This window comes from Esox lucius, chromosome 19 (genome assembly GCF_011004845.1).
Source record: "Esox lucius isolate fEsoLuc1 chromosome 19, fEsoLuc1.pri, whole genome shotgun sequence".
Lineage (NCBI taxonomy): Eukaryota > Metazoa > Chordata > Actinopteri > Esociformes > Esocidae > Esox > Esox lucius.
This window is the reverse complement of record NC_047587.1, coordinates 6894775-6909495: the sequence shown is the minus strand read 5'-3', so window position 1 is coordinate 6909495 and position 14721 is coordinate 6894775. Positions and strand designations below refer to the sequence as shown.

At 43.2% G+C, this 14721-nt stretch overlaps 1 protein-coding gene across 6 annotated transcripts in view; it reads left to right on the top strand.

The window, feature by feature from the left end:
• LOC105018163 (pheromone-regulated protein PRM7) overlaps window positions 1-14424 on the top strand; it is a 39333-nt gene extending 24909 nt beyond the window's left edge. For 4 of the 6 annotated variants that reach the window (XM_034288409.1, XM_034288404.1, XM_034288407.1 and 1 more), the window contains 4 exons: window positions 3167-4109; window positions 4356-6357; window positions 13429-13524; window positions 13877-14424. In XM_034288409.1, the coding sequence (XP_034144300.1) occupies window positions 3167-3184 (18 nt within the window). In that variant the 3' untranslated portion in view covers window positions 3185-4109; window positions 4356-6357; window positions 13429-13524; window positions 13877-14424. The remainder of the gene's footprint in view (window positions 1-3166; window positions 4110-4355; window positions 6358-13428; window positions 13525-13876) is intronic. The other 2 variants (XM_034288406.1, XM_034288405.1) reach the window with 2 other exon arrangements.
• The last annotated feature ends 297 nt before the right edge of the window (window positions 14425-14721 follow it).

The following is a 14721-nucleotide window of genomic DNA, read 5'->3' as shown; positions in this document are numbered from 1 at the left end:
TTGGACCACCCCCTTCGACCACCCCTCCGGGGGTAGCAGCAAGAACCCCTCTTCAAGCCACTCCGGAGGCGGTGATGGCCGTAGCTCAGCGTCCCACCCCTCTGGGGTTGGCACTGGGAGTTCAAGGCTGGGAAACGGCGCAGGAGCCCTGGTGTGAGGAGCCTGCGCTGGAGATACTGCGCTAGGCGACCACCGCATGAACCAGCCGGGAGGGACGGCTCCTCGCCCGGTGGCGCGCCTGGAAATCCAGAGCCTCAGCTGTTCCCGCCACATTTGCCTGCGGCGCTCGAAGGCCTCATCGCTGCTCCGGATCCAGGGCTGGACAGTGGAGGTCCTCCACCTCGGAGGCCAGCTCCTTACCTCCAAGGGGTTCCTCCATCGTCCAGCTCTGCTTGGTCCTGTGGCGGTGGATCATTCTGTCACGGGTGTGGGAAGGCAGGACACGAGGCGCAGAGTGGGTGCAGGGTTACATCCGTTTAATTCCAAGAACAAAAACAACAAAAGGAGCGGCAAACTGCCAACTGAGGCACGGCACAAATGGCACAGACAATGATCCACAACGGAACGCAAAACAAGGGCAACTTAAATAGGGCCTCCAATTAGAGGCAACGCGGTGCAGCTGCCTAGAGGCCTCTCTGCTTTCAGGCCCTGACTGCGGCCCCCAGGCAGGACCTGACAGATTTCTGCTTTTTCATATTAACAATGTGAAACCATCTTCTCTTTCAAATGCTCTGGATTGGTTAAACAGTGCAGGACAGTACATCCCCAGACAGGCCAGTACTGAATGTTGGGAAAGGCAACTACCTAAGGTCATTCCACCTCATACAGGCCAAAGGTATTGCTGCTTTGCACACTATTAAAATAGTAAATTGTCTAACCACATAATCATTAGGTCTTGGTGGCATTCAGATTTCCATACCATCCTGCCAATACTGTATTATGCCATGGGATACGGAAATGTTGGCACACAATGGCTGCTATTTCTTTCCCAAAAAGTTTTTTCATGCTAGCAAAAAACAAAGTATTGTCTAACCACACACTCGCTAGGGCTGAGCTTTATAAAAATACCCATCACATCATACAATTCCTGTACTACACTGGAGAATACGGTATTTTCAGCAGTTCAAACAAGGGGCGGTACTTATTTCCAAACATGAAAAACGAAAATTCCAATGTCCGATTCTAGCTTAATGCTATAAGGTGCTAGTGAGCAGAATTAAATGCAAAAAATTACTCAAAAGGAGCTTGATCTTTGCAAACTATAGAAGGAAAGCAAGCAAACCAAATGCATCTGGGGCCCTGGACTGGGGAACATGTATTTGGCTCCTTATAACATGTTGATATTGGCAACTGATAACCTTTCAGAAAATTTTAAGAAGCGGCTGCTCCCATTCAGACAAGCGTATTCTGTTTCGCCATAGAATGTTCAGTATTCTATAAACGTTTTGGATATTACTATAAAAGTTTCAGACTGACGTGCTACGTGTTGTTTTCCTTTGTTTGGCTAATATGGTATTGTGTGAAGATGTATTTCAACTCTGATTTTTAAATAATTAATTTGCATTTTATTGCATGACATAAGTATTTGATCACCTACCAACCAGTAAGAATTCCGGCTCTCATAGACCTGTTAGTGCCTCCACTGTGTTTTACAGATGATGTGGTTTGCTTCAGACATTTTTCTTTAAGAAGCCATCCTGTTCTCCACTCATTACCTGTATTAACTGCACCTGTTTGAACTCGTTACCTGTATAAAAGACACCTGTCCACACACTCAATCAAACAGACTCCAACCTCTCCACAATGGCCAAGACCAGAGAGCTGTGTAAGGACATCAGGGATAAAACTTTAGACCTGCACAAGGCTGGGATGGGCTACAGGACAATGGGCAAGCAGCTTGGTGAGAAGGCAACAACTGTTGGCGCAATTATTAGAAAATGGAAGAAGCTCAACATGACGGTCAATCTCCCTCATTCTGGGGCTTCACGCAAGATCTCACCTCGTGGGGCATCAATGATCATGAGGAAGGTGAGGGATCAGCCCAGAACTACACGGCAGGACCTGGTCAATGACCTGAAGAGAGCTGGGACCACAGTCTCAAAGGAAACCATCCCCCTGCTCAAGCCAGCCCATGTCCAGGCCCATCTGAAGTTTGCATAATGACCATCTGACCATCCTGCTCCGGGGGCAGAAATGACTTACTACATGTTATGTGTATGCTCCATGTGTCATTCAAATCATCTGGTTTCAAACTCGGAACTTCGTGATGAACTGACATGATAGTGATTATACTTACAGGTAATGCCCATATAAGCACCTTGTTAAACATCCAGTCCAAAACGAGTGGTTTATCAAATATTGAATGCGTAAAATATTTAGCTGTAAAACAGTCATACTGAACATTGGTCTTCTCCTGCTGCTTAGTGGATTATCACGTGGCATCAACTTCATATGCAACTGACCGTGTGATCGGATTAATTACATTTTTGTGGATACAAAATACAGTAAAAATAGTACTGAAGGATCCGGGTGTGTTTTTTGACAGAATATAATTTTTATGGTTTTTCAGTCATTATTATCCTGAGGGTTTTCTCCTTAACTAGCCTGCTTGTTTATGTTTAACTCAAGTATGTGATACTTTCACACCTTTGTTTCACCACATTGCTATGGGCAGAGTCAAATATGCAACATATATAAAATATCAGTTAAGTACTACTTACTGTACCTCATGAAGATACTCAAAGGCGTACCCCTGCCTGGGTAAATACTGTGACACATTCATTCTGTTTTCTTTTATTTTGTTATTCTCAAAATGCTCTTTTTTTTATTTTATCAATCACATTATTCTCATCCTATTTTTTTTTTTTTCAAATTCATTTTTGGGCAGATTTAGACATTCGCTGTGAGAGTATTATTTTAGCCTTCGGGTAAGTTTGTCTTCATAGTCAATAAAAATGGAAATCATACCACCTGACACACACACAAGAATGTGCGCACACACACACCCTGTCTCTCATGTGTGCAGGGAGGTGGCAGAGACGAGCGGGTGGTAGATTGATTCGAGGGGGCAATGTTGTGATTACTTAATGGCTTCCCAGACAGCCATGGGCCTGGAGAATTCAATTTAGCGTCTGCCTCTCTAAGTGTTAATCTCCTCTCCTCACAGCCCACTGCCTGGTTATGATGTGATGTGCACGCCCAGGAGATAATGTTTAAGCCCCACCAGAGCAAAGTCAACCAGACAAGTCAGTTATTGGCTCTATAATTACATAATTAACTTTTTGTCTCTAATGGTTACGGGGGTAATGGGTCTGATAAAATGGCTTCTCAGATGAAGCAGAAAGAAAATCAAAAATCAATAATCCATAGAATGACATTAAGACCTGAAAAAGTGTTGGATTCGCTTAACACACTCTATTCACTGGAGGCAGTTTAAAGGGTTTTGTAGCTTTTTCTTTTGCTGGTAATTTATTTCATCTGGGTGTATCTGTTTGTGTAACACCCTAAATCTGCTTTCATCTAAGATTAACTGTGGGTCTAAGCCTTTAAATACCAATTTAGACAAAATATAAATGCCAATATTCTACAAAAATAACTAAACCTTGTGTTGGTACCATTTCATGAGCTAAAATAAAACACACCAGAAATTGTCCATGTGCACAAAAACTTATTTTTTTGTGATTTTGTGTGATTTATTTGGATGAATTATAGACAATTAAGTTGTTGTCTAGGCTAAAAACAAAACCTCCCATAAAACACAAATGGAACTATACAAAAAAACACACACTGCAACATGAGTCAGCAACAGCCAATACATTTTCAGAATTTACAATTTTCTGCTGTTGGTGAACTCAATGTTGCTGCTAGCAAACCTTGCTAACATTGATGACTCCTCCACTCAAGATGTTATAACCATAACAAGTGAAGGAACTTAACTAAGATGTAGCATGCCTAGTTCATTTTAGTCCAGATTATCTCTTATTAATATACATTTCTTTAAATATATTTATCTGAAAATGTACATTGCAAACATCATGTAAATACTAATTTTCCCTTTTGTTATATCCTGCCCTTCATATGAAACAATCCTGGCCATCTCTACTCAGCATGTAAGTACTCCCTTACCTAACAGTGGCAACTACTGCACAACATATATGCCAATGCTAGAAATAAGAAAGCTGTGTGGCTTTTAATATGAATTGAGCATTGACAAACAATTCACTAAGCCTAAGACCTGCAATAGCAGTGTGAAATTAGGTTTTGCCTCTCACTCTGATGTTCTCTGATTCCCTATGTGTTCCCCTGGCCCTCACCATGCCTGGCGATTTGAATGGATGACATACTCCACTCTGAAGGGGGTAAGTCATATGGTGATTTTCAAATACACCTCTGAAATGAGTCCATAGTAACGGACTCATGAATATGGTGAGCTGTCGTGCCTTAAAGTGATATCCCCTGGTATGTGTGGAGGGAAAGGGAGTTTGGATGGAGGATTCATAACAGACATGCAGAAGGAAGCCGTTTCCAGTCTGCCCACCGCAGGAATCCAACAAATGGGTTCAGGAGAGGGGTGGTGTCGAGTCAGCACAACAAACTGTGCGTTGCCAGTGAATTACCACACATGTCAGCAGTGTGAGAAAACACAAAACGGAAGGGAAGAAACAGCCTGCACTGTACTTTTGTTTTGTCAGGGATCAGAATTCGCATTTTGATAGTGGAATGTTACAAACCGAATTGAGTGGATACAGCAAGCTACTTGCAGACTTCATATTTGCAGATTTATACAAAGCCATGTTATGGCTAACCCTGACTGTTCTCTTCCAGGAGACTTGGCACAGAGTACATATTTGCAGATTTATACAAAGCCATTTTATGGCTAACCCTGCCTGTTCTCTACCAGGAGACTTGGCACAGAGTACATATTTGAAAGGAGAGTATATTCACTCTTTATCTGTTTTGACTTCCTGTTAGTCAGTGGACTCGTTTTCTTGGATGCGTAATGAAACTATCCAAGCCAGCCAATGACGGAACTGGTTTCCAACTGAGTTCACATTCATTGATCTCGTCCTGCTCCCTCGACCCCTCCAGCTAAACGCCCTTTAGTACCGATCTAAAGCGCAAAGTATATTTGAAAACATAAAAGGGACTTTGACCTTTCAGCAAATGTCAGCTGTTATTTAGGTCAAATGCAACAGGTAAATAAGGGTCTCCTTCACCTTTCAAAAGTTACTGTAGCAACCACAAGTTAATAATAATTATATTTAATTTCTCAAAATCCATCGTCTACCTTTGCTGTAATCCATTCACACTTATTTTCAGTAGCCAGTGGAATGAATGTACTCAAGACTCATCTGTTAGGGAAGTGATAAGAACAAATGTAGAGGAAATAATGTGACAGTGGGATGTCTGATATATTGGTGATCAGACGATGTCCTGGGCCTATTCTAAGTCTCTGTTGTGATAAGAGCTTAGCGTGATTGTGTCCCAGCTCCTCATAAAGAGGGGTAGGGTTAGGTTTAGGTTTAGGGTTAGGTTTAGGGTTAGGGTTAATCAATGCTGACGTCAAATTCTGTCCCTGTCGTCACTTGACCTCTCTCTGACGAAAACCCGAACTGTCTAGTTTCTGTGCTGCATTGTGCACGATTATGACAACAGAGACATACCCAAGGAGGAGGACGATGGGGGAGGCCAGTATCAATGGGCACAAATGAGCCGTGCGGTAGCCCACAGCAGATTCTGCAGCTCAGACTGACGGAGTAAATACACAGGATCCATTCACGTCAAAGCAATGAAATCACACCCAGTTAGGGATCGTGTCAGACAGTACAGATTTAGAGTGATGCCATAGGCTGACGAAGTGTCTGAGGCCTTGTCACAGTACAGATCGTGAGAGCATCGCCTCCTCATAAGTTGTCCAGCCATACCCAGACTCAAAAAACACACACGTGGCCCATGTTGTGTTTTAAGGACCCCGGGGTGTCTGGGGGCAGCTGAGTCGGGGAGGACAAGCTAACGTTAAGGTCTGCAATGGAATCGATGGAATTACATCAGACACGTCACCCGCGTGGCTTCCCTGTGTCTGATAACCTTCCGTTCACTCCACTCCGGCCATTATTATGAACCGTTCTCCTCTCACACTCTGCCGGTGTTCAGCACTGATGGTGTGGTTTCTGTGCCTGTCTGTTAGGAACGACATTGTTGCGGTGTGTTTGCGCTCTTGTCTCCTGGGCCGATTGTTTACACTGCGTATTTCTTCGAAGTGAGCGTTGTGTTATTTTTGGTAGGGCTACACCGCACTTCACCTGGCGTCTATACATGGACACGACCACATCATCCAGCTCCTCATCAACACCTACAGTAAGTGATGAAACAAGCACCCCTACATATATCTACACTGTGGAAGCCTTGTGGCTGAAATGGCTATTGCACTGAATGAAGCAAATGGAGCCGGAATCATACATTAGCTGAAGAAATGAAGTATGGATGTGGATCATGCATGAATTCAGGGCTTGTCCAATAAAACTAATACCACAAACAAAAGTGCCAAGGTCAGGGCTGAGACAGAACACTGTCAGATGTTAAGGCTGAAGAACACTCCTACTGTACATAATGTCTTATCAAACTATGAAGCCCAGTGGAGCAATTCATGACAAAGGGTCTATCCCAAATGGCACCCTGTATTACCTATGAAGTACTTGGGTGGAGGATTCTGGGACTCGGATCTCATATGCAGGATGTCTGTGGTGGTGGTGTGCCAGGTCAGGGGCCTTGTTTTTTAGCCTTACACCCTATGAAAGGCCAGTACACCTGATGAAAGGCCAGTACACCCAATGAAAGGCCAGTACACCCGATGAAAGGCCAGTACACCCAATGAAAGGCCAGTACACCCAATGAAAGGCCAGTACACCCAATGAAAGGCCAGTACACCCTATGAAAGGCCAGTACACCCTATGAAAGGCCAGTACACCCAATGAAAGGCCAGTACACCTAATGAAAGGCCAGTACACCCAATGAAAGGCCAGTACACCTAATGAAAGGCCAGTACACCCAATGAAAGGCCAGTACACCCAATGAAAGGCCAGTACACCCAATGAAAGGCCAGTACACCCAATGAAAGGCCAGTACACCCTATGAAAGGCCAGTACACCCTATGAAAGGCCAGTACACCCAATGAAAGGCCAGTACACCTAATGAAAGGCCAGTACACCCAATGAAAGGCCAGTACACCTAATGAAAGGCCAGTACACCTAATGAAAGGCCAGTACACCCAATGAAAGGCCAGTACACCCAATGAAAGTACTGTCTCTTAGTATACTTCATAGTATTGATCTTGTGAGTGGAATTCAAGATTCTATCTTAAAATGATTACAAACATGATAATTGAAAAGTGCTACGGATGGTATTTTTTCTAATATTTTACATGGTGTGACAGGGAACAGGAACAGACCTGGAGGGTGTTCATTTTGAAAAGACAAACAGAAACTCTACTTTAATTCTGATTTCTTTGGGAGGCAAGGCTGGTAGTCCTTTTATATCATATTTAATACTTGGACTGATGATGAGGCTGAAGTGGTTACAGAGGAGCCTCATCAGTGTTTGCTGGCGAGCTGCATCTAATAGCATCCGTTCCCACTGTGTCCTGTATCTCCTGGGACGTTTGGCGGGACATTGTTGCAACACTGACCCTGGAGCAGTTGAGACTGCAAAACAATTATAATTTGCAGTACTAGTGGAATTGTTTTGTTTCACAGTTTTATATACCTACCAGTATTGTGATTGGCTGTGATATTTGCCTCTAGTTATCTCCTGAATTGGTTGTCGAATGGGAAAGCGGTTTTATTTCTGTGAGGCGCGAGGGCGTGAAAGGTGAGGCAAAAAAACTAAAAAGAAAACAACGACAACCCAGAATATGATTTGAACGACTTTATCTCTCTTTCTCACGAAAAGGTATTCCAGATGGCACCACGCGGTAGACAACAGCAAACACATTACTCCGTGAGGAGCCAGTGCTAACAAGACATACATATACACACACAACTAATGAGTGACGAGGAGCAGGTGTGTCTGTAGGGTGCGCTGCTGCCATCACTCTCCTGCCGGTGATTTGTACGCCGGCAAGGTGGAGCGCCGGGGAGGAAGAGGGTCTGCTGTGCCACGCAGAGCAATGTGGAGTTGTAACGAGGCAAGCCCATAATCATGAAATTGGGAGGGAACTGTGGTTAAACCTGGTATATTGCTGAAATACGTAAATATCATTATTTTGTTGAATGACTAAAAATACAGAAAATCACATTGTATGATTTTTAAGTAACTAATTTGCCTTTTATGGCATGAAATAAGTATTTGATACGTCAGAAAAGCAGAACTTAATAATTGGTACAGAAACCTTTGTTTGCAATTACAGAGATCATACGTTTCGTGTAGTTCTTGACCAGGTTTGCACACACTGCAGCAGGGATTTTGGCCCACTCCTCCATACAGACCTTCTCCAGATCCTTCAGGTTTCGGGGCTGTCGCTGGGCAATACGGACTTTCAGCACCCTCCAAAGATTTTCTATTGGGTTCAGGTCTGGAGACTGGTTAGGCCACTCCAGGACCTTGAGATGCTTCTTACGGAGCCACTCCTTAGTTGCCCTGGCTTTGTGTTTTGGGTCATTGTCATGCTGGAAGACCCAGCCACGACCCATCTTCAATGCTCTTACTGTGGGAAGGAGGTTGTTGGCCAAGATCTCGCGATACATGGCCCCATCCATCCTCTCCGCAATACGGTGCAGTGTCCAGTCCCCTTTGCAGAAAAGCATACCAACGAATGATGTTTCCACCTCCATGCTTCACGGTTGGGATGGTGTTCTTGGGGTTGTACTCATCCTTCTTCTTCCTCCAAACACAGCAAGTGGAGTTTAAACCAAAAAGCTCTATTTTTGTCTCATCAGACCACATGACCTTCTCCCATTCCTCCTCTGGATCATCCAGATGGTCATTGGCAAACTTCAGATGGGCCTGGACATGCGCTGGCTTGAGCACGGGGACCTTGCGTGCGCTGCAGGATTTTAATCCATGATGGCGTAATGTGTTACTAATGGTTTTCTTTGAGACTGTGGTCCCAGCTCTCTTCAGGTCATTGACCAGGTCCTGCCGTGTAGTTCTGGGCTGATCCCTCACCTTCCTCATGATCATTGATGCCCCACGAGGTGAGATCTTGCATGGAGCCCCAGACCGAGGGAGATTGACCGTCATCTTGAACTTCTTCCATTTTCTAATAATTGCGCCAACAGTTGTTGCCTTCTCACCAAGCTGCTTGCCCATTGTCCTGTAGACCATCCCAGCCTTGTGCAGGTCTACAATTTTATCCCTGATGTCCTTACACAGCTCTCTGGTCTTGGCCATTGTGGAGAGGTTGGAGTCTGTTTGATTGAGTGTGTGGACAGGTGTCTTTTATACAGGTAACGAGTTCAAACAGGTGCAGTTAATACAGGTAATGAGTGGAGAACAGGAGGGCTTCTTAAAGAAAAACTAACAGGTCTGTGAGAGCCGGAATTCTTACTGGTTGGTAGGTGATCAAATACTTATGTCATGCAATAAAATGCAAACTAATTATTTAAAAATCATACAATGTGATTTTCTGGATTTTTGTTTTAGATTCCGTCTCTCACAGTTGAAGTGTACCTATGATAAAAATTACAGACTTCTACATGCTTTGTAAGTAGGAAAACCTGCAATATCGTCCGTGTATCAAATACTTGTCCTCCCCTCTGTGGCGTAATACAAACTGTGCTAATATTTCGGCTTTTCGCTTGTACTTGTTTGTCAAATACATTTAAGCTAAGTGAATTCACGCAGAAATTCTGTATGCAATTTTAATTATACAGTATTTTAAATCTTGTTTGACCACCTACAAAGGAAAGATCCAGGGGGCAGGACTTTCATCGAGTCTAGACAGGACAGCCGTATGTTTGGAGTCAGCCTGTACCATTCACAGAGACACATGGTCCTCTGGGTCAACCTCTTCAGACACTCCCTATGCATAAAAGCATGTTTCCATATGGTCAAATGGTAGAATGGGGAGACTGTCTCTCCGCCCAGGGCCCCCCCTCTACGAACCCCTTTCTGTGTTTTTTTTTCAGAGTCAATGAGAACAAGACAAGGCAGGGAGGAAGGGATGGGCGTTGTGCCTGTCAATCAAGTGCCCCCTGTCGCCGTGTGACAGTTTAGCTAAACGCAAGGATGTGTGTTGCAGCCGTGCAGCCGTGCAGCCCATTGGTCCGATCTCTGTTCCTCAATGCAGATTGGGGTTATTTTCCTTTTCTTTTGAAGGGACCAAAGAACTGACGAGCACCGTCTCTTGGGAGAACCGTTTGAATTAATGTAATTTTAACATCGGGCCCCTGAAACTAGGTCCCTATTTCAGCCTTATTTGACAAGGCTAACCACTCCTACGTTGAGTGCTAGGAATTATGTCAACTGGAAACCGTAAACAAAGTAACTGGATAACCATGGCGGAGACAGATTTGATTAAAACCGTAAGTGAAGGCACAGTTAGTCCAACTTTGTTTAAACCTGAGATTTTGATCCCAACACACACAGAGAGACAAAGATGTTAAGTCTCAGCAGACAGACACTCGCAGCAGTGTTGTCTAACCGTGTTTACCAAAGCTGTGAAGGGGTGTCAGTAGGAGGAATCTGTCGGTAATGAACAGAGTCAGTTACACATCCCTACGATTATTGTCTCTGTTTGAAAGAGAGAACAAGCTCTGTGGACCCACCACCTCATTTAAACTTCCTGTAATTGCTTGGTTTACATCGACATGTACATCTATCATGTACATTTGCTGAAAAGTAAACACTCTGACTGAATTTACAGTTGGTTAAACAACTATTGTAAAGATATCAAATTCACAGTCAAATCAACTAATAACAGCAATTTGCATGGATTAAACGGTCAAGATGATGTTCATAATTCTCATGTTCCTGCAACATTACACACTTTCTCCAATGGAGGACATGGCTCTTTGAAGCTTTTGTCTACAGACTACAATTTTGAAATGGCCTATCCTGGGAAAATATGTATCTAGCATCTTAGAGTAGGAGTGGTGATTTAGGATCAGCTTCACAATGAATAAGATTCCATGGTCAAGGGGGAGTTAAAGCGTAGATCAACACTCCTACTCTGAGACACTGAATACATACAAATATGGCCCCTGGTCTGCAACGGTCATGAGGGGGTTAAATTTGGTTTTGCATCAAGCAGTACCAAAATGACAATCAATGCCAACAGCAGCAAACTCATATTCATTGAGATTGGATTGGCAGGGCTGGCAGATGGTAACCGTCTGTCCGTCTGCATTGAGAGAGAGAGAGCCTGAATACAGAATGAGACATTTTAGAAACAGTGGATCCGGTGTCATTCATTCTGAAGAGGCATTACAGACTGTTGACTTGCCTTCAGAAAGAATAGGAGCTGTTGACCTTTCTCTCAGTCTCTCCTCTCTTCCCCTCTCTCTCTCTGTCTCTCTCTCTCTCTCTGCCCGCCCTCCTCTCAAAAGCACAATTCCCTCTCCTCTGCTGCATGTTATCTAAGATAATTACCTGACGCCTCTCTCCAGAGTCCCCGGGGACCCCCTCTATGCCTCCTTGTCAGAGGCTCTTCATTGTGGAAGGGAATGGAAAAGTGGAAAGGAGAAAAAGAGATGACGAGGAGAGGATTTTTCAAACCCAACTTCCTGCTAGCCAACAAGCTGTTCTTAATGAGCCTCTCTGCTCCCGGTTGAGGCGGAGGCCAGGTGAGAGAGTCTGTCCACGAGGGTGTAGCATGGCCACAGTGATTAGCATTTTGGGAAAACACAAGGCCAATAGGCAGAGACAAGAACCACCTCCTGCCTCTTACACTGTAAGGATTAGTTATAATGAACACCCACAGGTACTTCTTTACAATCCTCAGATACGGGAAGTGGAAAGCCAGTCCCTCTCTTGTCCTAGACAAAAGTTCTCTCACTGTCACTTGAAGACACTTGACTAATGCCCATTAGAGCTGCTGGCCTACAATATGAGCCTTCTGAAATGCATCTAGCCTATTATCTTCCGATTGTGTGTGTGTGTGTGTGTGTGCATTTGGTTTTAGCTAAATTCTTTATTTTAGCTAAATTCTTTATTTGTAAATTGCTCTTTTCATTCTAATTCTTATAATACATTATTTGAGTTGAATTTAACTTGAACTGGCCACATTGTGTTGCCACACGCCATGCTGGAATTATACGATCTTTCAGTGTATACAGATCAAATAAACCGTAATACAAACATTTGCCCTGCGCTATGGGGCTCCTATCTTCAAGGTGTTTTAACTGACAGTGCGGATGGCCTATTCATTGTCATGGGTAGAACTCTGTCCAGGAGGCACAGTCAGTGGAGCTCTGTCGTCTTTGGGAAGATGGTGGGAACAAAACCAGGTTTCAAACGGTCCCCATTGTAATCGGTGGCCCCTGAGTGACCGCTGCACACAGTAAACTTTAACTGGTCAACCACACCAGGTGTCATATTTACATCATACTGGGGATTACAAATGACCTGCAGCCATGTCTGACACACGATGTGTATATTTGTAGGACCCTACAGAGGATGTGTTGACACTAAATTACAAGAGTACTGTCATTTTACTTCATGTTAACGAAACTTGCATTATGGATGTGACAGAAATGGACGGGACATTTTTGGGGAAAATAGAACCATTGAAAAAGGTAAATTCTCAGGGTAAAATACTAATAGCCACTTTCAAATGAATGCTTGGCTGCATACAAAAACAGCAATTATTAAAGTGCTAAAATGTTCATATTTACCTTAGAGAGGATTATTGACCAGATACAGGAGTGACATTCTGTTATGGATGTGACATTCTGTTATGGATGTGATATTCTCTGTTATGGATGTGACATTCTCTGTTATGGATGTGACATTCTCTGTTATGGAGGTGACGTTGTGTTAAAGTGTTTTTGCCGGACCGCGTAAGCCGGCCAAGAAGAGCGAATCACTGTGTGAAAAGGCCTGTTTCATAGAGTGTCCATACAAGTAAAAATTTTTGTAAGGATGACAAGTAAAAGATCTGTACAGAGAAGTCACGATATAAAAAGATTTTAACCAGTCATAAGAAGTCTGCCCTAACCATTTCTGGAAACTCCTCGATCTTTGCACGTGCAAATTGGCTAGTAAAACTTGTCTTTTATGTGGATATACCTGTCGCACAACAATATAGATCTGTTATCTATTATTGCATGTATAAGGAATACACTGATACTATATAATGGCTTCACAGATACAGAATATGGTTGGGAATATAACTTTTGCTATGGTATATGGTACGCTGTAAACCCTGAACAGTTTAATGTAGTTAATGAGTAGGTTAATACCATATGATGATCTTCCTCCCTGTTTAATCAGATGCCAGAACAGACATAAGAGACTACAGTGGGAAGCATGCAGTCCATTACTGGAAAGGAAATGCAGATGTGTTCAACAAACCAGCATCACAGTCATGTAAGATGTGTTATCTTCCTTCAGTGACCTCATGTAGCAAATGGAAACCAGGCGACGATCATTTTAATCAACAACCACACAGTGAAGATCACCTGTTATCTTGTTAGGAGACAGGGTTTGACATTAGATGAGGTCTCTCTGGTGTGCACAACATTTTCAAATTGGCTTAATTGTAAATCCATGTTTTGAACTGTAAAAATGAATGACCTTTTAATCGGGCATGAACACAGCAATTCAAGACTGGCCGCTCTGTGAGTTGAATTGTCAAAACTCTGCACTCTGATGCCTAATCTGAAGGATCCTCACCGTACTGATAAAATATCCTTTAATGAACTTCATAATCTCCTCACAGGTGGGAAGTGGTCGTCCAAAATAGGAAGGAAAACCCAGCGTTACACAAACCTGCCCTCCCTTCTGCTCTCGCGCTCCCGGAGCCAAGGGAACCTGCACAGCTTGGAGTTTGGGACTACACCTCAGACCCTCCGGACTCCACGCTCCCCGTCCAACATTGACCTACACGGGATTCCATCCCCGCAGCTCTTTAGAGATCATTTCTAAGCAATGATCCGTAGCACATTGATATTTTGGCTGTTTTCAAAATGTTCTCTTGAGAGTTGCTCATAACTACCTGTAGGTCGTCCTCTCTCTTGTATAGAGAAGCCTTTTTTTCCAAATATAATGTGTATTTGTTTTAATATTAATATACAGTTCCAGTCAAAAGTTTGGACACAAACCTGGACACAGTGTGTCCAAACCTTTGACTGGGAGTGTACATTAACTATTTTGTTTACTTCAAAAAGTATATACAACCAGCGTTTTTAGGACGCTGCATGAAATGCAAATAAAAACAGAATGCAATGTTGTGCAAATAATTTATACCTGTATTATTGAAAATAGTACAGACAACATATCAAATGTTGAAATTGTGAAATGTTTTTGTTTTTGGAAATATATATGCCCATTTTGAATTTGATGCCAGTGACATGTTCAGAAAAAGTTGGGACAGGGGCAGGGTTACCACTGTGTTGTATCACCTCTTCTTTTAACAGTACTCTGTAAGCGTTTGGGAACTCGAGATCAATTGATGTAGTTTTGAAAGTGAAATGTTTTCCCATTCTTGCTTGATATAGGATTTCAGCTGCTCAACAGTTTGGGCTCTGCTTTGTCATATTTTTTGTTTCATAAAGCGCCAAATGT